Source organism: Anastrepha ludens, chromosome 2, assembly GCF_028408465.1.
Source record: "Anastrepha ludens isolate Willacy chromosome 2, idAnaLude1.1, whole genome shotgun sequence".
NCBI classification, from domain to species: Eukaryota; Metazoa; Arthropoda; class Insecta; order Diptera; family Tephritidae; genus Anastrepha; species Anastrepha ludens.
In genome coordinates, this window is record NC_071498.1 from 178,194,287 (window position 1) to 178,217,204 (window position 22,918).

At 39.3% G+C, this 22,918-nt stretch overlaps 1 protein-coding gene across 1 annotated transcript; it reads right to left on the reverse strand.

Annotated features, from left to right (window-relative positions):
* Positions 1 to 244: 244 nt before the first annotated feature.
* On the reverse strand, positions 245 to 9,869 carry LOC128855940 (carbonic anhydrase 2-like). Its single transcript, XM_054091198.1, has 4 exons — positions 9,673 to 9,869; positions 6,507 to 6,604; positions 969 to 1,325; positions 245 to 899 (listed from the first exon to the last, which is right to left on the reverse strand). The coding sequence occupies exons 1-4, from the start codon at positions 9,737 to 9,739 to the stop codon at positions 465 to 467; spliced, it is 957 nt and encodes a 318-aa protein (XP_053947173.1). The 5' UTR covers positions 9,740 to 9,869; the 3' UTR covers positions 245 to 464.
* Positions 9,870 to 22,918: the final 13,049 nt, after the last annotated feature.

Sequence of the window (22,918 nt, forward strand, 5' to 3'; positions counted from 1 at the left end):
CTCAGTAATACATAAAATGCATTCCTCTCTTAGCGGCTGATATTTCCGTAATTCTTTGTGTTTCTCTTATTCTCAGAACGTCATTTTGCTCGGTGTAAACCTACCAGAAAACTTTTTGGAGCAAAACTAATATCGACGACATACGCCAGAAACTGTACTACATTAAGAGGAATGGGGCGTCTTACCGCTGTCTTTTACTGGGAGAAACTCTTATTCTTATTTTTTATGAGATTTATTACCGCTACATTGGAGTGATAACAGGTTATTTTATAAATAAATAAATAATAATAAATCTAATACATTTACAAAAATTGTTCAACTGCAAGTATTTATTTATGAAATTATGTACAAATGTTTGTATGTCTGTCAAATCAGCTTCAGTCAGTCTTAAATTTTCCATGCAACTCTTTCAAGTTCATAACTTCACTAGCATCTTTACGCCTGCTTTACGTCAGTACTGACGTTCATTTTCTTGCGCTTTCTGCTGCACTTTCCTGTTGTTTCAGCTTTTCCAACAACTCCCAATAGAGCGGCGACTGCACAGAGGATTCCAGCACTTTGCGTTTATTCCGCAAGTACACTTTCCGGTTTCCCCTCGCCTGCAGTGCGCGATAATTGTTTTCCATTGTGCTTCCATGGTCATCGGACATTTTGTGGAAACGCTTCATTTGGCTATGCGTTATGGTGATTGCATGCGAGAAGACTACCCAAGTCACGGCCTGTGAACAGGGTGGCGTCGTCAGTGAGCCCGCATAAGTGTAGAATTCCGTTACATCCATATCGCCCAACAACACCGAAAGCATAAAAGTCTCAATTTCTGTGGTGCAATTGAATTCGGATATCGATTCCAAAACATTTATAACCTCATTTAAGCCTTCGAAATCGTTGGCTGCAGTGGTCTGTAAAGGCAAAGGGGAAAAAGATAAACGAATATTTAACTGCAGAAAAGTGTAGCGAGGAGGCCTTACATTCACTTTGTACAACACCGCCAGCACAGCCAAGCCATCATCATGCTCGCGTGCCTCCTCCACCGTCGCATATTTGGTATTTCGATGCAGCAAATGCATTTCCATAGAGTATCGTTCACTGTTCAGCACATGTTCGGAGCCGTGAATGTCGTTGGAGCCCCAATGGAAATGTAAACTCTCCATTATGTAGGTCGTATTCTCGAGTAGCGGTCCACCTGAGATGAATGCTGAATCTGGTATGATTGTGGGAAATTGAATGTTGGCTGTGTGACCGTTGTTCTCACTTCTCACGGCTTCCATGTACGGCACATCGTAGTGCACAAAATTTATGATCGGCATGTCAAATGAGATGATGGCCTTTGCGAAGCATATCGTGTGATGAAGAAATATATAATAAAAAGGAAAAGAAGATAAAAGGAGAAATGTTAAACAATTTTACGCAGCTCATACGCATATTTATATATAAAAGTAGCTGTGTACACACGGAAGATATTCTTCCGGAAGTTAATTTTGAGAACTAAACTAGGATTAGACCCACAACTTATTTTAGGTTACTTTTGAGGGGAGAGGCTCAACAACTTTCATTTCTCTGCGGTCCTGGAATCGCTGCGTTTGTGCGGGTGATAAACGCTCCGAGTAGTGCGTGTTGTTGCAACGGTTTGTGCCTGGCATTTACCTATACCGGTCGACCCTTCTCCGTTTTTTGTGAATTTTGTCTATTTGTATTCTCTGCAAATGTTGTGAATTTATTTAGATATGTATTTTGTTTCTCTCTCTCTCATTCTCTCTCGGGTCTCTCCCTCTTTCTTTGTCTGCCTTGTCACTTCTGTTATGTGTACTACGCTACATGCACTTTTTTTATTGGAAGTGATCTCAGGTGTCTTCATCGTTGTGATCAAGCAGCTCAGCCGAAACAAAAAAAATATATTTAAGAAGCAGGTCTTTAATGAAAGAAACTGAGGTTTAACTTATTGCTACCGTAACTAAACTTGTTCATCTCTATGAAACATCGTATAAGTAAACCTGGCACACTTTAAGTTAAAGAAATTGAAATTAAAATTTGTTTTCACCTAACTTCCTTCTTGCAAGCTTTTAAGATGAGTCATATGGCATAAACTATTATTCAGAAATTTGTTTAACAGGCCCTTTTTTCATTATGATAACGAGCTATCCGATTTCAGTGCTGGATAAGAATATTTTATGCAGTCCTAGTAATTTAATTTCTTTCCTTTCCTTTCCTTTCTTTTCTTTTCTTTTCTTTTCTTTTCTTTTCTTTTCTTTTCTTTTCTTTTCTTTTCTTTTCTTTTCTTTTCTTTTCTTTTCTTTTCTTTTCTTTTCTTTTCTTTTCTTTTCTTTTCTTTTCTTTTCTTTTCTTTTCTTTTCTTTTCTTTTCTTTTCTTTTCTTTTCTTTTCTTTTCTTTTCTTTTCTTTTCTTTTCTTTTCTTTTCTTTTCTTTTCTTTTCTTTTCTTTTCTTTTCTTTTCTTTTCTTTGAATTTTTGCCTTGTCGTGGCTATGACTTTACTTTTAGAGTTTCACTCCTATTATTTCTGCTACGTCATTATCACAATTCACTCAATTTGCGTAATTAAATTATTGTTGTTGCTGGTGTTTACTATGAAATTCAGTAGTTTAGTGATATCGTCTCCGAGGTAAATAAAAATAATCCAAGCCAATTTGCTGTTATCTGTCTATAAAATAATTACTCTACGATAAATAAAGCCACAATCATAAAACACTTCTATCGACTTATGAGTTTCTAAGAATGCTGAGAATCTGCTACTAAGGTGGGCCGAATGATAGTGGAAACTTTAGCCGGAGCTTCCACTAATGAAACAACGTATCTCAAATGCTCGTAAGGCCACAAAAGTGAGGATTTTGATGTGGAAGACAAGACGTTTCCCGTACGGAAAAGTAAATTAGGAGATGAGAAATTCCTGGCATTAGTGAGAGAAAAACCGTGTATGACGTGAATTCATTGGTTGTGGCTCAGTTTTGGAAAGTCAAAGGTATGAACTAAAAACGGAAAAATTGGGTTTCGTGCGAATTTTAGTTGAGAGACGTCAAATACCTGTTAACTTAGGGTAAGGCATCCCATCGGTCTTCCTCTTTCACCTCACCTCCTTCTTAATGGTACCATAAAGGACGAAATCGTTTTTTCCTCGTCCAAGTGTGCTCATTCCGTGGGCAACCATACCAACCTAATCTAACCTAAACTAAGGGTAAGGAGTTGCTCCAAAGGCAAACATTTCACTATTAAGGAAAAACGCCCAAATGCGTCTCATGCGAGGACAGATACGACAACGCCAATTCATGACACGCAGTGCTCACTTTCATGCAGCGCAACACTCTTTCTTCTTCTGACTGTCTCCTGCTCTGATCAATGACGCATGGCTTCGCTATACAGCTCAGTTCAAATTTTCAGAAGAAAACGATTCCATGTCGAGGGATCCACTTATTTTAAATATTGTAGATATTCAGAAATTTGGTTTATTTAAAGAAAATGCAAAGAGTTAAAAATAATAATTTTGTGATTGACTCAATAACATAGTAAACTGAACAAATTAAAGAAAAATTAATAATTTTGAGATTTAGCCAATACTGAAAATTTGCTATAGAATTTTTTTAAATGAAATATCTTGGGCTTTTTTAACATTTAAAAACGTGGCCACCGCCTCGGCGCTTTGACTCAAAAATATGGTGCTATGGAAATAACGGCGAACAGTCACAAACAAGAAATAGACTACTCTATCCCTAGACTTACCTTCGACAAGCTCTTCAAGACAAGTATACCATCAAGAAGGGAGTGACAGACACCAAGGCAATGGAAATGTTTATACAGATGGTTCCAAGCTGGACCATAAAGTTGGCTATGGAGTATTTTCGAAAGAATTAGGACTGGAACTATTCGTTCGACTACCAGACTACTGCAGCGTCTATCAGGCAAAAAGAAGCGGTTACATATCTAAATCTTCTCGGATAGTCAGGCGGCCATCAAATCAATGAATGCGGCTTTACTAAGATCGAAGGTTGCACAGGAATGCCGAGCAGCCCTAAATGATATTAGCGTCGTATTCAAGGTCAGCCTTATTTGGGTTCCGGGACACAGAGATATTGAGGGAAACTGCAAAGCTGATGAGCTAGCCAGAAAAGGTACTGCTCATCAACTGCTCAGTGATAAAAGTAACATGGGAATACCTTTGGCCACGAGTAAACTAATAATCAAAAACCATATTATCCAAGAGGCTAATAGGTCATGGAGAAATGAAGATACGTGTCTAACAGCTAGGCTACTATGGCCGCAAATAAACAAGAAAAGGGCAAAGAAATTGCTTAGCCTCTCAAGAGAAGATATCGCGAAGGTTGTGGCTTGTGTCCACTGGCTATTTGGCAGGCATTCTTTGAAACTAGGAGTATTCTCCCATGAATATTGTAGAAGTTGTAGAGATGAGGAAGAAACAACTGAGTACTTTCTTTGCCATTTTCCAGCCTTAGCTAAAAAAAATGTTTTTTAATTTTTGAAATCACTTCCATCAGATTTTTTCTATAGCTAAGGCTATTCTCACAGGTTCGCTGTACGTATTTGAATATAACTTGAAAATGTGTGGGAAACTGGGCCCCCTAAGCATAGACTCTATACCAAAATCTCCAACATTGAAAACATCTCAAAATTATTAATTTTTTGCGAGGGATGCCTTTTATATGTCGGGATTGGAGAACAAAAACAAATTTTAATAATCGAAAATCACTTTATTGTTTTTCAAAATATTCTCCATGAAGATTTATACACTTTTGCATGGGTTTGAACCAATTTTCGAAGCACTTTTGCCACCCTGAATGAGGTACCTCCTAAACATGCATTCTGAATGCCGCAACCGCTCTTCAGGTGTCGAAAAACGTTGACCTCTCAGTTTGTTTTTTAAAGAATAAAAAGAAGTCATTCGGTGCCAAGTCAGGACTATACGGCGGATGACCCATTAATTCGATGTTTTGGGTGCTCAAAAACGCAGTTGTTTGAGCCGATGTGTGAGAGCTCGCATTGTCAGTGGTGAAGAGTGATCCGTCTTTGGCGATTGGTTTTCCTAATTTCTTGGAAGTCAACTGGCAAACAAATGGTTGTGTACCACTCAGAATTTACTGTTCTGCGTTGTTCTAGTGGTACGGTTGCGACATGTCCAGTTTTTCCGAAAAAAAGGCGACCATTTGCTTGGAAGTGCTTCGTGCGCGAACAACTTTTGTTGGATTTGGCTCATCTTGAAACACCCATACAGTCGACTGCTGTTTACTTTCGGGCTCGTACGTGTGAATTCATGATTCATCACCTGTCACGATGTCATAGACGTGTTTCGAAGCCCCACGATCGTATTTTTTGAGCATTTCCTTCGACCAATCGACACGAGCCTTTTTTTGAGCGATTGACAAATTGTGTGGGATCCAACGCGAACAAATTTTTTTGACAGTCAAATGTTTATGCAATATTGAATGTATGCTGGTCCCACTAATGCCTAAGATTGCCTCAATCTCACGATAGGTCACATGACGGTCTTGCAAATTAGTTCAGTTCGCGCGCAGCATCAATGGTTTTCGGAACAACAACTGATTTTGGACGACCTTCACGAAATTCGCCTTGGAGTGAACTACGACCACGATTGAATTCATCATACCATCGATAAACACTGGTCCTTGATGGAGCTTCATAGCCAAAAAATGAATTAAGTTCATCCATGCAATGTTGCTGAGCTAATCCACGTCGAAAGTTGTAAAAAATAATCGCACGAAAATGTTCACGATTTAATTCCATTTTTGGACCGAGATGAATCTTTTAAGTTACTGGAAACAACACAAATAGCGCTGGTATTTCAAAACGTTCTGAGTACGTAAAAGCCAAAAAATGTCAAACTTTGCGATACAGCTGTCAGTTGCCAGATTGCAACACCAGGGTTGCCAAATCCCGACATATAAAAGGCACCCCTCGTACTGAAGTCTACAAATAAACCAATTTTCAGAACAATGTGTGACAATGTCAAAAATACTTGGACGACTTGACACATAATCGTTCAAGAGTCAAAAAATTAGGCTAATTCGTGAATGAGCTCAGGCCGGGTGAGACTAAAATGGCGGTGGAAAAGTCAACATCCAATTGCCAATTAAGTGATTAAGATAATTATTTAAAAAAAAATCAAAGCAGTTTCTAAAATTGAGAATGTTTTGAAGTTTGTGGTTAGATAAATTCTGCAGAGAATTGTACTCAAAACTCTACCAGTGTGGTCTTTCGCTTCCTCACTGAAACTGGACATCTACACAGACGGTGTTCAACTTTTTTAGCTGCTGTAGTGATCGTTGTAAATTATGAATACATACTAATCCCTCTATCTTTGGTACCAACGTACTAATACCTTGCACAAATAATGAAAAGCCGCGCATTCGCCAAGTGTGGGCTTCGCTGGCATATCGGACCTATCGGAAAATATTTAACTTATACCTAGACGTTCAATTACCAATAATGCCCACCATTTCGTGGGTTATTCTTAAACTCTCACCTCATTTGAATTCAATTCAATCGGTGACTGACGGCTGAAGCCGCATTGCTGATAGTCGTCATACCACTTGGATTGATGTTCATAATCAAAACCGTTACCTGAAAATAAATTTAAAAGTGACATAGAGTTAAAGCTATTAATTTTTAATTATGGAATTAAAAATAAATGCAAAAATATATATTTTTTAAGGCCGTCGCTAGTGAAATATTGGAATTTATAAATTTGAATTTGCAAATTGGAACGAGACTTATATAGGCCTATAACTTAACTCAAGAAATGAAGAGATATGCAGTAACCCTCGCCACATGTGCACACCGATTTAGAAATCCGTAATTTTCTTAAGTGCACCCGGCTCATTCGTTTCTAAGGTTTGCAGTGAACTGAAAGCATCAGCGATGCAGAATTTGTTGCGACCCTGCCCGCTCTGCAGAATTTATTGAACAAGTGCCAGCGATCATTGATGGGAAGGTCAAATTTCTAAATCAATACTAAATACCAAACATCCATAGTTATCCAAAGTTATGGTCTGAAATTCGTGGAACCAAAGCGAAACAAGTATACACCATAAATGTGTTATGGTACCGACGGGTGTTTCGAGCTATTAAGGGAAATCATTTGGTAACTGAGACCAGCCTAAGTGGAGTGATATCGCAGTCAAACAATACTCAGTCACATGTTTCAAATGGGATTAAATACTAAGTGAAACACAAATTCAAAATTGGTCCGCTTAGTGAATCCAGGTAATGAGATCTATTGACTTTTACTTAAAAGTAAAAAAAAAAAATTTTAGTTGATAAGCAAACGATGAGCTACATGTTTGGCTGAGCTTCTCTTGTCATACGCCGGACGAAAATGCTTTCTACGAGAAGTTTTTTTAATGAGAGAAATATCCTCGGAATTTTGGGGGTAATTTTTCATAGCTCCAGTGGGCGTTCCAACGCGCCGCAAACCGGCAGGTGCTCGAACGCAAAACCGCACGAGTAGCGAATTTGAGTAATTCTTCCAAAGAACTCAGCACGAAATATTATATTAACTGTTCGAAGTTATTTATTAGGTGCGCAACTAAGTTCTCGCTGTTTTTTTTTTTTTCTTCGATGAAAATACAACTTTATTCTGAAAAAATGGTTACAAGTGAGTCATTGAAAGTAATTCCCATCGCTGGTTACTACTTTTTCCTATCTTTTTGGTAGATCTCGTATACCGTCGCGGTAAAACTGTTCATCTTTTGAGGCTATCCACGGATCAATCCATTTTTTGATGTCTTCATATGAATGGAAATGGTGATAATCGCAATATCGGATGGCGCAATATCTGGAGAATATGGCAGGTGGTGTAGGATTTCCCATTTGTCAGCGTTTCCAAGTAGGTTTTAACGGGTTTGGCAACGTGAAGCCGAGCGTTGTCAAGCTGTAGAATCACTTTTTCTTGCCTCTTCGCGTATTGCGACCGCTTCTCGCGCAGTGCTGGGCTCAATCGCATCAATCGCATACCGATCCCCAGTGATGGTTTCGCTTGGATTTAACAGTTCATAATAAATAACACCAACTTGGTTCCACCAAATACATAGCATAACCTTCACAGCGTGAATATTCGGCCGAGGCGATGACGTACATGCATGACTGGGCAGTACCCATGACTTCCTTTTCTTTGGATTGCTGTAATGAATCCATTTTTCATCACCCGTCACGATGCTATGAAGAAAAGCTTTGCTTTTTTGCCGCTGGAGCAGTTGTTCACAGACGAAAAAATGACGTTCAACCTCCCTTGGTTTTAGTTCATAAGGAACAAAAGTCCCTTGTTGCTGAATCAAATCCAAAGCATATAATCGTTTCGAAATGGATGGCGGGTAACTCCTAATACTGAAGCAAGCTCTTCTTGCGTTTGACACGGATCCTCAATGAGCAATGCCTCCATCGTCCAATTCAGCGTCTTCGAAGATTTTGTGGCCTTCCTTCACGCGGACGGTCGTCAACATTAAAATCACCGTCTTTGAAGCAACGGAACCAATCTCGGTACGTTGTTTCACTTAAAGCAGCATCTCTATTTTTGTAGCTCTCGATGCGCTTCAGCCGCGGTTTTATTTCGAATGAAAGAAGAATATCAACACTTCCCGCAAATAACGATTATTCGGCACAAAATCAGACATTTTCACAAAACCAAAAGTATATGATACCAGAACAAAATCACCAATGTGTCGATAAGTTTGTTTACCATATGTCTAAGCTTGGTTTATGATGTTTAGGTTATGCTAGAATCGACTAGCACTCACTGCTGGCGGCATCTATTGCCAAACAGCGGGAACTTAGTTAAGAAATCATTTTTTGAAATATATTTTCTACTTTTTCAAATATTTTGATGAGTGTATGTACATAGATACGCCGCACGAACTTAGTAGGATATGAAACGAAACAATATCGGATTGGAAGTTCAAAATTGTTCCAACAATGCATATCAAATTACTACAAAAACATTTAAATTAAATTTTAACTAATATATTTTACATACAGTTTTGGAAGTTCGTCCGTGAAAAAAAAGATTATAATTAATTCACACTTTTACAAACCGAAAGCAACCATTTTATTGGGTGATTCTAGCTCGAGTCGTCACTGTAATGCTAAGCACTAGTATTTTTCAAATCTGATCAACACTATAGTCTAACGAAAACGGCCTCTATTAGAAAACATTTCTAGCAGTCGGACTTTCGTGCCCGGGGTTTCACACCCATGCACTTCCGAATGCTAGTCACGCACCAACCCATTAAGCTACAGCCGCCGCTCTGAAAACGATAGATTCAGAAAATTTTAAGAGCGTGAGTTCACTGTTGTTCTACAGCTTGAAATGTGGGCGAAAGGGTTTTTCTAACAATCAGTCAAATTGCATACCACAAGAAATCTTTTACAAGAAATTTCATTTCCGTGCTTCATAAATCGTTGGACTGCTACTCGTTGCTTCAACGAATTAAGATAAGAAGCACCTCACAAATCTCGTATCCTCGGGAATGTATTGAGCAATACGTACTCCACTATATAAGCCTCAATGCTTGCACTGTACTTCTTCATTCCAAAAAGTCACAAAAAGTTATGTTTTTCATTTCAAATTTTCCGGTTATTTAAATTTCTTGCATATTTTAGCTTAACATATTTTTTCACACTATTTTTTCACATACCATTTACATTTTTATGCAAGCAAAATGTACAAAAAGTTGCAAATAAAATACTAAATTTACACATCATCACTAATTAATAAAAAAAAATTAAGTGCATGAAGAAAAAATATTTTAAAAATATTAAACCATAAGTAAATCACTGTACAGGTATCCTGACACAAATCACTTCCAAAGTTGAAATACGAATGGCAAAACTTCGACGGTTGCTTAACAAATTTATGCAGTGGATGTCAACAGATGTTGGCTTACCTTGGAAGATGGGGTAAAAAACCGTCTGCGTTAGTTGTCATGAAATTAGCAAGAATATCTACGTTATTTGGAATTTTACAGTTAGGGGAGTGCATGCACTCGCTAAGCAACAGTAGTTGGGATAAGACACTGCGGTTCAGAGGTGTAGACGCACTAAAGTTTTTCTAAATTCACCTCACTTGTGGGGTATTTTTGACATAGTAACTCGTGGGCTAAAACGTTCCGGGCTAACATAAAGCTGACACTAGTTTTATTGCATTCACCTTTCTCTCAGTTAGTACTAACCTTAAAAAAACAGCTCATGAAATTTCATGATCTTCTATTCATTAGGTCGTGAGTTATTTGCTAAGATTGACGCCACTTTTGTTATTTTCAAAAGCCTGAAAAAACCTGGATCAAATAGAATTTCGTGTTTTAATTTTACACTGAACAATACCCTAAGATCAAAAAATATCGGGCTGACTGTTCTCTTCGATTGCTAAGGCGTAGTGCATCATAAGTACCTTCCATCGGGCCAAACAGTCAATAAAGAATATTATTTATCCGTTTTGAAACGTCTCAGAGATGATGTACATCGGAAACGTCCGGAAATGTAGGCAAAGAATTCTTGGATTTTGGATGATGATAACGCGCCATCGCACCGAGTCCAAATTGTGCTGGATTATTTTACCAAACACCAAGGAAATAAAATCGTGCATGCATCGATTTCACCTGATATGGTGCTGTGCGACTTCTTTTTGTTTCCCAAGTTAAAGTTATCCCTTTGTGGAAGGAGATTTCAATCGATAGAGGAGCTGAAGGCCATTCCTTCTTCGGCCTACCAGGGGTGCATGAAGGACTGGGTTAAGCGTTGGCACATGTGCATTGCTTCAGACGGGTCATATTTTGAAGGAGATAAAATAAATTTGCCTGAAATTTAACTCTGTTTTGTTTTATTTAAACATTCCCGGTACTTTCTGATCATAGAGTATTCCTTTCAAACGCAGTAATAGTTTGGAAAGTGTTATGGCGATTCCGCTCCATCAGAAACAACAATAAAACGATGTTTTGCTGACTTTAAACATGGCCGCGTGGTTATAGAGACACCGATGACGCATAACGCAATGACCATCCAAATGGCACCATGACGGTAACACCAAAAAACATCAAAAGCGCCCGAAAAGTGAAGTTGCGTGAGTTAACTGACATCGTAAAGATATAAAAAAAAAACAAAACCTGTTGGCTTTATATTGCATTACCATTTCACTATGAGAAAGCCCTCTTCAAAGAGCGTGCAACGTTTGCTCACTGTTCACCAAAAACAAGAAGCCAATCAAACCAATGACTAAACTCCATGAATTGAAAGTGGTCCCATATCCACCGTATTCGCCTGATTTGACTTCCATCGACTAGTGATTTTTGGATCCCACAGACCTGAAAAAAATGCTTGCCGGCTAGAAATCTCTCTAGAATGAAGAGGTTATCGCTGGAACTAAGAGCTACTTTGAGGCAAAAGATAAATCGTTCCACAAAACTGCTATTAAAATGTTAGAGCGGCACTGAAGTGGTTGCGTTGTGCTTGATGAAAATTACGTTGATGAATAAAGTTAAACGTGTTTTCTTTGTTAGGCCCGGGACTTTTCAGCCCATGTATTATTTGTCGAGGGTTAGCTCAATCAACTTTAAATGGAAAAATTTTGCCGAAAAGCATTTAACCCGTTGAACGCCAAATGTATCACCAGATATGTATTAGGTGTGCAACTAAGTTCCCGCTGTTCGTCAATAGATGCCACCTGTACACTGTTGTGCTAGTGGATTCTAACATAACCTAAACGTCATAAACCAAGCTTAGACATATTGTAAACAAACTGCTTCGACACATTAGTGATTTTGTTCTGGTATCATATACTTTTGGTTTTGTGAAAATGTCTGATTTTGTGCCGAATTATCGTCATTTGCGGGAAGTGTTGATTTTCCTCTTTCATACGGAAAAAAGGCGGCTGAAGCACATCGAGAGCTACCGAAAGTTTATGGAGATGCTGCTTTAAGTGAAACAACGTGCCGAGATGGGTTCCGTCGCTTCAACGACGGTGATTTTATTGTTGACGACCGTCCGCGTGAAGGAAGGCCAAAAACCTTCGAAGACGTTGAATTTGAGGCATTGATCAATGAGGATCCGTGTCAAATGCAAGAAGAGCTTGCTTCAGTATTAGGAGTTATCCGCCAAACCATTTCCAAGCGATTTGCATGCTTTGGGAATGATTCAGAAACAGGTGACTTGGGCTCCTTATGAGTTAATACCAAGAGATATTGAACGTCATTTTTTCGCCTGTGAACAATTGCTCCCCGGCAAAAAAAGGAAGGTTTTCTTCTTCGCATCGTGACGGGTGATGACAAATAAATTCATTACAGCAAAGTCATGGCGACTCCCGGTCATGCTTCTAAGTCATGGCCTCGGCCAAATATTCACGCTGCGAAGGTTATGCTACGTATTTGGTGAGACCAAGTTGGTGTGATTTATTATGAACTGTTAAAACCGAGCGAAACCATCACTGGGGATCGGTATCGACTTCAATTGATGCGAGTGAGCCGAGCACTGTGCGAGAAGCGGCCGCAATACGCGCAGAGGCATGAAAAAGTGATTCTACAGCATGACAACGCTCGGCTTCACGTTGCCAAACCCGTTAAAACCTACTTGAAAACACTGACAAATGGGAAATCCTACCCCACCCGCCATATTCTCCAGATCTCATCCATCTCTCCATCTCAGACATCAAAAAATGGCTTGATCCGTGGATAGCCTCAAAAGATGAACAGTTATACCGCGACGGTATACGAGATCTACCAAAAAGATGGGAAGAAGTAGTAACCAGCGGTGGGCAATACTTTCAATGATTCACTTGTAACCATTTTTTCAGAATAAAGTTGTATTTTCATCAAAGAAAAACAGAGAGAACTTAGTTGCACACCTATACATATATGTATAATATTAATTTTTCTTTATCTTATTAATAAGTCGCACCAAATTATTCATCCAAATTTCGTCGATATTCAAATAACAACAAAGGAACATGTGCTAAGACTGTGTTGACTTTTTTTCATGTATCATCAAGACAATCTCTGGTTTTTTGTAAAGACATCTCAAGTGACGTCAGCCCATCACCTGATTCTGATTCGCTCAGAGCGAAGTTCTGTTATGGAGCACACCTTCCCAATTATTTTCTCTATGATAATATGGCGCCATGGAAAAGTTAAACTTAATTCTGATTGGGGTTTCTTTTTCTTTATTTAATTTTAAAGCAATTATTACTTATAAAACTATGTACCTACAACAATGGCATTTGGAGAATGCAAATTTCATGCGCATGACGGCACTCAATGTGTTAAGTGGCAATGCCAAAAGGCATTTAAAGGCACTTGAATTTCATAGTGAATTCAAACAATTCACCAAAAAATATTTATAATTGCCGCTTACACATTTTATTGCGCGTTTGACCGACCACCTCCTTCTTTTAGTGGCATGCGTCTTTATTATGTTCCCCAAATTTAGGGACCTATAGTTTGTGTCGACTCCAAACGGTAAATAATATTTTCGAAGAAATTTTTCTTGGCAAAAATACATTCGGAGGTTCGTTTTTGCTAGTCGAGGGGCGACCGTTTTCGAAAAAAGGTTTTCTATCATTTGTCGTTTCATGCCCGGAGTTTCGAACCTGCCGATTTCCAAATTGTGGTCCCTCACCAACCCATTCGGCTAAATACTGGTATATTTTTCAGTAGTACTTAGTCTCAATGGAAATTTACCTCACAAAAAGTTATTCATAACCCTCCCAACGTCTGTCAAAGAATTTTCGTAACAACCCGCTTTAAATCTGGTGCGTCTATAGTTCTGCGCCGTTGTGTGGTAATAATAATAAAATCATAACGCGTACTCGTAGTAAAGAAATTAAATCGTATACGATAAATAAATGCAGACAGTTCATCACAAGTTTTACTACGGCAACATTTAAGTTAAAAAATTCCATTCAATAAAGATATAAAAACATTGATAAAGATACGGGGAAATGAAAAGTTTGTTTGTACATACATACATACATCAAATGTGAACTTAGACATGCTCGTATGCCTATGAATGTGTATTAACTGTATTAGCATATAGATAGTATTTATGTATGCACTTGTATATCACACATTTTTATACCCGCGAACTTGCGCTCAAAGGTATTACAATTTTGGTCTAGCTAATAGCGTAAAGGAATCGAGGTAGATGTTGACATATACAAGGGCGCTCAAATCACCCAATGGGAAGATTTTTAGTTTTTGGGAATGTTGTCGTACGTCAATCATATTTGATACTTGTGAACTTGACAGCTGCAGTATACAAACAGACAGGGAATGGAGTGCGTACAGGTGAAAATTAATATTCCATCACTAAACTTGTTTTTTGTTTTTAATTTGTGATAAAGATATTTAAAAACAAAATTGAATGATTAATTTTGCGCCACCTTATATTTATATACCAAAACATTCAAAATGATGAAAAAGGTCGACTTAGCTCCGTCTGCCCGTCCACGCACACGAAAACTCTAGCAAAATTTAATATATTTCAAAGGAACTTGCTACATTTACTATTATTTTTCCAACCTATTTTAATATTGATCATGTAGGACATCGGTCAATAACCACGCCCACCTGTTATATAACGATAGTTTTCAAATAATACTCAATTTTTTAAATTCGGTAGAAATATTGAACCCCGGAAAATAAATACGACGTAAGTAAAATTTAAAGAAAGCGCGGTGCCGCGCCCATTTTTAGTTAAATGCATTTATATCAATAATGATTTCATAAAGCTCAGACAAACTTGATACGCGTATTCCGCGCATCACTCAAATCCGACATAAATTTTATTGAGAACGGCGTAGGACCACGCCCACTTTTTAAGTGTTAAAGCCAAATACCCGTCCGTCCCTCTGATGTAACAAGCTATGTAAAACGCTCAGTGTTTATGAGTTTGTTTGATTCCAAAAATTTTCAAAGAGCCTAAATAAAATTGCACTAAAATGTGCGCTGGTATATAAAGTCCGGTCCGAACCGAATTTAGACTTCCCTACTCGTTCATGTGAACTTTCTTATGCTACCGTGCAGTAAAACTGCTAACAATCCAAACGTGTTCGTTGTTTCCCGAAATGGTTATTCGTTTAGTTCATATTATTATTCACTTGAGTTAGAATTCGTCAGTCTCAGTCTGCTTTAAGCTGCCGGATAGGAGCAGCATTTTTCAAGCAGAGTTCTTCGCAATTCTGCAAGCACGCAAAATGTTTAGGTATCGCTGTTGGGAGGAAGACATTAATATTTTTCCGATAGTCAAGCTGCGATCAAGGCCCTATCGTCGCCGTATTGCAGCTCTCTTCTGGTAAACTCCTGTAAGCAGGAACTCAAACGTCTCGAACGCGCATGAAACATTTCCCTTATCTGGGTTCCTGGGCACAAAAGTATAGATGGAAATGAAATTGCCGATGAGCTTGCCAGGAATGGATCGACAGAACTGGTTTCAGTTGTACCCTTTCGAGACATCGATGCCCCCTTGACCATTTTAAAGGGAAATTGCACAAATTCTTTCTAAAAAAAGCGCAAAACAGACGGTGGTCTGTCTCATGGTGTGCTATTTCAAAAACATTATGGCCTCAATACGATAGAAACAGAACGCTTAAGGTGATGGGAATCCTTCACCATTCAATTTTCAAACTCATTGCGGTGTTCACTGGTTACTGGGTGATCGGTACTCATGCGGAGAAACTTGGAATTCCTTACAACCCCTATTGCAGAGGCTGTGGGGATCCTGCAGAGAAAAAGACTGTAGAAAACTTTTTTGCAAATGTTCGGCTCTGGCGGCTAGGTGCTTGAGATTCCTTACCGTGCCCTTTGGGGATGGCTTGAGGAAACTCTCCAGCCGAGATACCTTTTCTCTCCTCCACTTCATTAAAAGCGCTGGATGACTGTAGATGGTTTGCTCTTCCCTAATTTTTTTCGCAGATAGTGGTCCACATTATGGTATTAAAACGGCACGTAAGTGCTACTTGAAGTGTACCTGGAGTACTCTTGCCATCATACCTACCTACCTACCTAGAATTCGTCAATAGGAAACAAAAATTAACAACATAAAAAAAAAATGTATCAAATAGGCAGAAATGGCACAATCAAGAAAAAGAATTTGCGAAGAGCAAAGGGTTGGCAACACTACACACTCCCTGATAGGCACAATCTATGTTTTTATAAGAGAAGTGGAGACTTCACGCTAATATAGGGTTATTCAATAGGTGCGCTTCAACTTTTTTCTCTTGTCATTTGTAAACTTCATTAGTATACATTTCATCATGGAACGCTACACACTTGAGCAACGATTGCAAATCGTGGAAATTTTTTATGAAAATAATCGTTCTGTTGCTGCTACTTTAAGAGCATTACGGCCATTTTACGGTCCATTTAACAAGCCGTCCCGTTTTGGGGTTATGTGAAGTCATTGGTCTACAGAAATAAGTCGGCGACGATTTGTGAGCTCAGAGCCAATATTGAACGCGAAATTGCTGGAATTTCGGCCGATTTATGCAAAAGAGTGGTCGAAAATTGGGTTCAACGATTGGACTTCGTAAAACGTGCCCGCGGTGGTCATGCAAAAGAAATCGAATTTCATACTTAAATGTATATGTTCAAACTCGATAATAAAAAAAAATTAGTTAAAAAAGTCAAACCGTTTGTGTTTTATTCAAAAAAGTTCAAAAGTTGAAGCGCTCTTACTGAAAAACCCTATGTAAAGTTTGTTAAAAAAGTCACGATATCACATACAAATCACATATTTCTTAAGGGGACAGATACCTGTAAACGGCCATATTTTCCTTAATTTTCATTAAAATTATTTAAAATGAAGAAGTCAAAATATTTTTTTCAAAATTGGCATACATTTATACATTAAAATAATATACTTTTTTTTTCGAAACTTTACAGGTGTCTGTCCACTTAAGCCAATTTAGCCAGTTATTACTCAGTTCTTCAGTAGTTCCTAAAATCGTTTTTGTTTTTTCTGAAACAATAACTTCCTGCCTTTCCAGCAGTTAAGACACCGAAAGTCTTATCATTAATCTTCACTTTTATACACAACGCCATAAGAATTCATTGGAATTGCAACACTTTCCTTTATAAATATAAATAGTAACATATGCGATGATGCATGACCACATCAGCTGTGGCAAATTGCCATTGTGGTAGTCCCATCCAGGAATCTACGCGAGTATGAACCCTGCAGGGAAAAATACTGGTTGTGAACGAGAATAATACCAGCACACTTTGCAGCTCAATCATTGCATATTCTACCTTTTTTCGGTGGAGAAAGTGGCATTCTTAACATGGCGATGTGCTACGAAATGTCAATTGTCTGACTATTCATACCTGGTAAAGTACGAGTTCATACCTCTTTTTGTTAATTGGCCAGAGGAGGCCTTTCTCTTCCTTTGCTATCAGCAGCTGGTGCCGCATCGAATACTTTGAGAACCGAAGCGTTTGAGTCCATTTGAACGACATGACCCATCCAACGTAGCCGCTGGATCTTTATTCGCTGCACTATGTCTATGTCGTTTTGAAGTTCATACTAGAAAAAGAGAAATCTAGTCTAAATAGACCAGTTAGGTTAGGTTAGCCTGGTTGGCAATAAGCCACGCATAGACCTTTTGGCCCCTAGCGATACCAGATGGAGACCGACCTCTATGAATACCGAAAGTAGACATCAGGTAGGATGTCAGCGCTTTTCGCGAATCTACGCAGAGCTGGGAGATACGCTTTTGAGGTGTCCTCCACATGCATTTCCTGCATTTGTCCGTGTTAGCAATCCCTATCTTGTACGCATGTGCAACCAATATATTATGACCTGTCAGCATACCTATGATAGTTCTGGTGTCCTTTCGCGAGAGCGTAAATAGGAATTGAGTCAGTTTTTTGTCGTTAGTTCTACACATAACTTTTGCTGTTTTGCAAATGGTCAGATTAGTCCACCTCGCTTCCACTCGTAGTAGTCTCATCTACTATTTCTAATGCCCTTGTGACCAGATACCCAATAGATATGCAGTCTACTGCAGGCTAGCCTTTCTATGGCCTCCCTGCTCCGTTGAACATTCTTGGACTTAATACAATATGAGCTTATTGCCTTTATTGCTGCTTGACTATCCACGTATATACAATTATTGCTGAGTTCTTTCTTATTCTTGTGTTGGCTAGATCCGCGGCTTTCCCCACAGCAAAAACTTCCGCTTGGAAAATACTGCTGTGGTCTGGCAGCTTGATAGGCTGCCTTATTCCTATTTGAGCAGTAAATACCCGCTCCCACTCCGTCTAAAGATTTAGAGCCGTCTGTATTGATGTGAAAAGTTCTATGGCCAGGCTTCATGCCTTTGTGCCATCCCTCCTCTTCAATTGTAGTGCGAAACCTTCTCTCCCAATTAAAAAACGGAGTCATGTAGTCGGTGCCACCTGAGCTCCACTTTCCTATTGAGCTGTGTCCGAAGGTTCTGCAGGTGAATACCCCAGCAGCCACTAGCCTCGTCGCGGATTTCGCTGCCAGGTTTTCCGCCATAAGGTCAATAGATGACATGCTGAGTATTATTTCCAGCGCCGCCGTTGGAGTGGTTTTCATCGCTCCTGTTATGCACAGAGCAGCGAGTCGTTGAATCCTTTTCGGTGGCATTAAGTATGTCAGTTTTCTTGTCGCAGTCCACCATACTAAGGCCCCATACAGCAATATCGGTCTAACTTGTACTGCCGTGTAACAACAATGCATCAGAGAGGGTGATAGACCCTAAGTAACGCCTAGCATTCTTCTACATGCGTACAACGCATTACTGGCCTTTTTCACCCTTTCCTCAACATTGTGCTTCCACAGAAATTTACTGTCTAGTATTACTCCGAGGTACCTTGCATGATGTTTGAGCTGTAGTTCGTTGTTGCCTAGCTTCGGGAGGTTCCAAGTCGGGACCTTGTACTTCCTGGTAAAAAGTACCATGTCCGTTTTTCCGGCGTTTATCCCTAGACCTACGCGAGATGTCCATTGGTGTACCGTTAAAATATAAGAAAATCAATATCGTACTTCATATTAAAGGTAGTAATTAGTTAAAAATTCAAAAATTGGTTCAAGTTTACACTACAAGTAAATCCTAAAAAATTAAATCAAATTCTTTACAAAACCAATAAACAAATACAATTTGAGACGTTGACTTTAGGTAAATAAATAAAATTATAAAGGGTGTTTTTTTTAGAGGTTAGGTTTTCAAGATGAAATAAAACGTATATAATTTAATGTTATGGCCAAGAATTTAGCTTTATTATAAAGATAAGGGTTTGCCATTATGTTTTAAAAATGATTTCGGGCAAGTGGCCGCCGCGGCTGGCTCGAATAAATTCCAGCCGAGAGGCCCAATTTTCGACCACTTTTTGCAGCAATTGGGGCCGTGTGTCAGCAATAACGCGCCGAATATTCTCTTCCAAGACGTCAATCGTCTCGGGCTTATCTGCGTAGACAAGCGACTTCACATAGCCCCACAAGAAATAGTCCAGCGGTGTTATATCGCACGATCTTGGAGGCCACGCCACAGGTCCACGGCGCGAGATAATGCGCTCACCAAAAGTTTTCTTCAATAAATCGATTGTTGCGTTTGCTGTATGGCATGTAGCGCCGTCTTGTTGGAACGAAAGGTCGTCCACATCAACATCGTCCAATTCAGGCACGAAAAAGTCATTAATGATGGCTCTATAGCGATCTCCATTGACTGTAACATTATGGCCGGCTTCATTTTTAAAGAAATATGGACCAATGATTCCCTCTGCCCATAGAGCACACCAAACAGTGACTTTTTGAGGATGTAACGGCGTCTCAGCAATGGCTTGTGGATTATGTTCACTCCAAATGCGACAATTTTGCTTATTGACATACCCATTCAACCAAAAGTGAGCTTCATCGCTGAACAAAATTTTCTTGTGAAAATCGGGATCGGTGGTCATCTCGTTTTGGGCCCATTCACCGACCGTGCGACGCGCTTGATGGTCGTTCGGCTTCAATTCTTGCACGAGTTGGATTTTGTAAGCCCGCAAACCAAGATCCTTCCGCAAAATCTTCCATAAAGTGGATGGGCACATCTCCAATTGCTGCGCGCGATGGCGGATGGACTCATTCGGGTCTTCTTCGATACTCTGCTCCGCAGCAGCAGTAGCGTCTTCGGTGCGCACTGTACGACGTCTCTGAGGATGTGTATTATCCACTAGAGCAAACGTGGTGCGAAACCGATCCATCGTTAATCGAATTAGTGACTCTGTTGGACGATTATGTCGACCGAATATTGGACGCAGCGCGCGATGCGTCGCGCGAACCGAACCATTATTTTCGTAATGCAAACGTTGTTCAGGTGTTAGTCTATTCATTATGAAATGGCAAACCAAACTGAGCATAAATCAAGTGACAACTGTCAAAAAGACCATCTACGAAAAAAGTAGTGCCAACTTGAAAACCTAACCTCTAAAAAAAAACACCATTTATCTGCATATCCCTTAATTGTGTGTATGACGTAGCTCTACCTTCTAAAAATAAAATGCGAGAAAACCTCGAACAGAAATTAAGCATTTTACATCGTCAACGACGAACCTATGGTTTCCCCTGTTTAATACCAGCATCTGAACTAGACTACTTACACACCAATGTGGCTTTTAGCTACAGGGAACACGCACATGCGTATACACTCCTATATACATAAGTGTCCTATTTATTTTCTACATAAAATGTATTCAAACAATAATACTCACGTGCTTACTTACATATACCTGTATGAGTGTATACGCGTGCACATGCAATTTGTGGCTTTGCCTCTAGAAAGTGCATCATGGCGTGTTGCATGCATTTGACCAGCTGCGCTCACCAATACCTCACTTAAGTATGCATAAGTTATATATAAGTGTCCTTGCAATATATGTATGGGTATATATATGCCAATTATGGTGATACACGTCTGGGAGAAGACATAAAACCTGCATGGAAATCTACTCGTTGCGAGCTGTTGCGCTTCTAGTGAATTTATAATAGCGATCAGTTCGCTTTTCCTTTCCTTGGTAAGTTTTACCAATTCGTAAGTTTTACCAATTCCGCCTTCGATGGTTCGGAACCAGTACTGAATTTGGCAGATGAGCAGCAAGTATATTCCGTATAGTTCTTGGCTAGTAGCAACTGTATTATAATTAGCGCTCCTGACGTGACGTCAATCGGGTGGTGGAAAGCAGATGAAGTACGCCCAGAAATTTTTCTGTAGAGTAATTTAAGGGAACCAACTAGCAAGTTTATCGAGAGAGGGCCAGAAAAAATTGCTAGAAGTGGACAAATTATTGATGTGTACAATTTGTTATGGTTCCGTGAGGGACCATATGGAACTTTTAACTTCTCTCTGTGGATTTAAAGGCTTACTACCCTAAGTGCAAACAAAAAGCACTTGTTGCTTTTGAGATGAAAAAGCGATTCGTATGGGCAAGTGGTAGATAAAAGTGAAAATTAAATACTGGAATTGATTTTATCTACAGAAAATAAAGCACTTACTTATGTTCTGAATGCCAAGGGCGTTTTCGCGACTTTAAGTAAAGTTTAGTATTCGAAGCGGCCGACAAGAAAAACTAAGCTTCGTCTTCATACTTCCATAAAAAATATTATTCAATTATATTAAAAAAAAAATTATTAAAAAATAATTTTAAATTTTTTTCAAAAAAAAATTTATAAAAAAAATTGTTATATTTCAGAAAAAAGAATATTTTTGGAAACAATTTTCATTGTTTTTATGTTTCGGCAACACAGTTTTTTGGCCAGTTTTGAAAACCAACGCCTCAGATTTCCTTATTTTTTATTTATAAAGATAATCAACGACTTAACATTTTGCGCCTGTTAAGTACTGAATTCTTTGGTTGTAACGCAATATTGGAAACAGATGGGGGTTGGAAACCAGAATGATACACTGGCTGTACACAGCAGTGGTTAGGCCTATTCTCTACTATGGTATTGTAATATGGTGGAATGCCCTTGAGAAGGGGGTGAACATTAAAAAACTTGAGAAGGTTCAGAGACTAGCATCTGTTCTCATAACTGGCCCGATGTCAACCACACCATCGATGCATTATATGCGACATTAAACTTCCTACCGGTAGATCTCCAGGCAAAATATATTGCGCGTAGCACGGCAATAAGGCTGAATACTCTAAGTAAGTGGTCAAATAAGAGCTACGGTCACAGCAAAATCCTGGCTGGCCCTTCGGAGATTCCCGGATTGGTGGACCATGCATTCCCGCCCACACTTGCCATTACCCTACCTACCCTCAAGGGAAGAGTGGGAACGGGACGATGTAAGACATGGCGAGTCTATCCATGTATACACAGATGGCTCAAAGCTCGAGGGCAAGGTAGGCTGAGGTGTACATTCCGAGCATCTGGGGATCTCCTTATGTTTTCGGCTCCCCGACTACTTTAGTGTCTTTCAGGCTGAACTGATGACAATAATAAAAGTCGCGACACTGATACAGTGTGATGCGATATCCGGAAATGATATCTACATTTTCACTGATAGGCAAGCGGCGATAATCTCCCTCACAAAACAGTCGACAACCTTCAAGGTAGCCATGAAATGCCGCACATCTCTTAACGAGATGGCTGAGTCATTTCGCCAAAGGATAATATGGGTTCTTAGCCATCGCGACATTGAGGGTAACTGTAGAGCCGATGAACTAGCGAGACTCAGCACCAAGTTGACCGATGAGTACATAGATAATGACATAGGCATACCCTTACAAACACGTAAGCTACTTATCCTTGAAGAAATCGTAAGGAAAGCAAACGAAAGATGGCGCAATGAAGCCACCTGCAAAATCGCCCATCAACTGTGGCCGACTCTTAGTGCACAGAATCTTTACTAAGCTAAAATAAACACAGTCTTAGCACACTGATTTCAGTCAT

Excerpts from the sequence above, each read along its gene's own strand:
- LOC128855940 (XM_054091198.1), bottom strand. The coding sequence starts at position 9,739 with ATGATGTGTAAATTTAGTATTTTATTTGCAACTTTTTGTACATTTTGC. Across the intron at positions 6,605-9,672 it reads CTTGCATAAAAATGTAAATG|GTAACGGTTTTGATTATGAA; the intron begins GTATGTGAAAAA and ends ATTTATTTTCAG. Across the intron at positions 1,326-6,506 it reads TTGAATTGAATTCAAATGAG|GCCATCATCTCATTTGACAT; the intron begins GTGAGAGTTTAA and ends TGCTTCGCAAAG.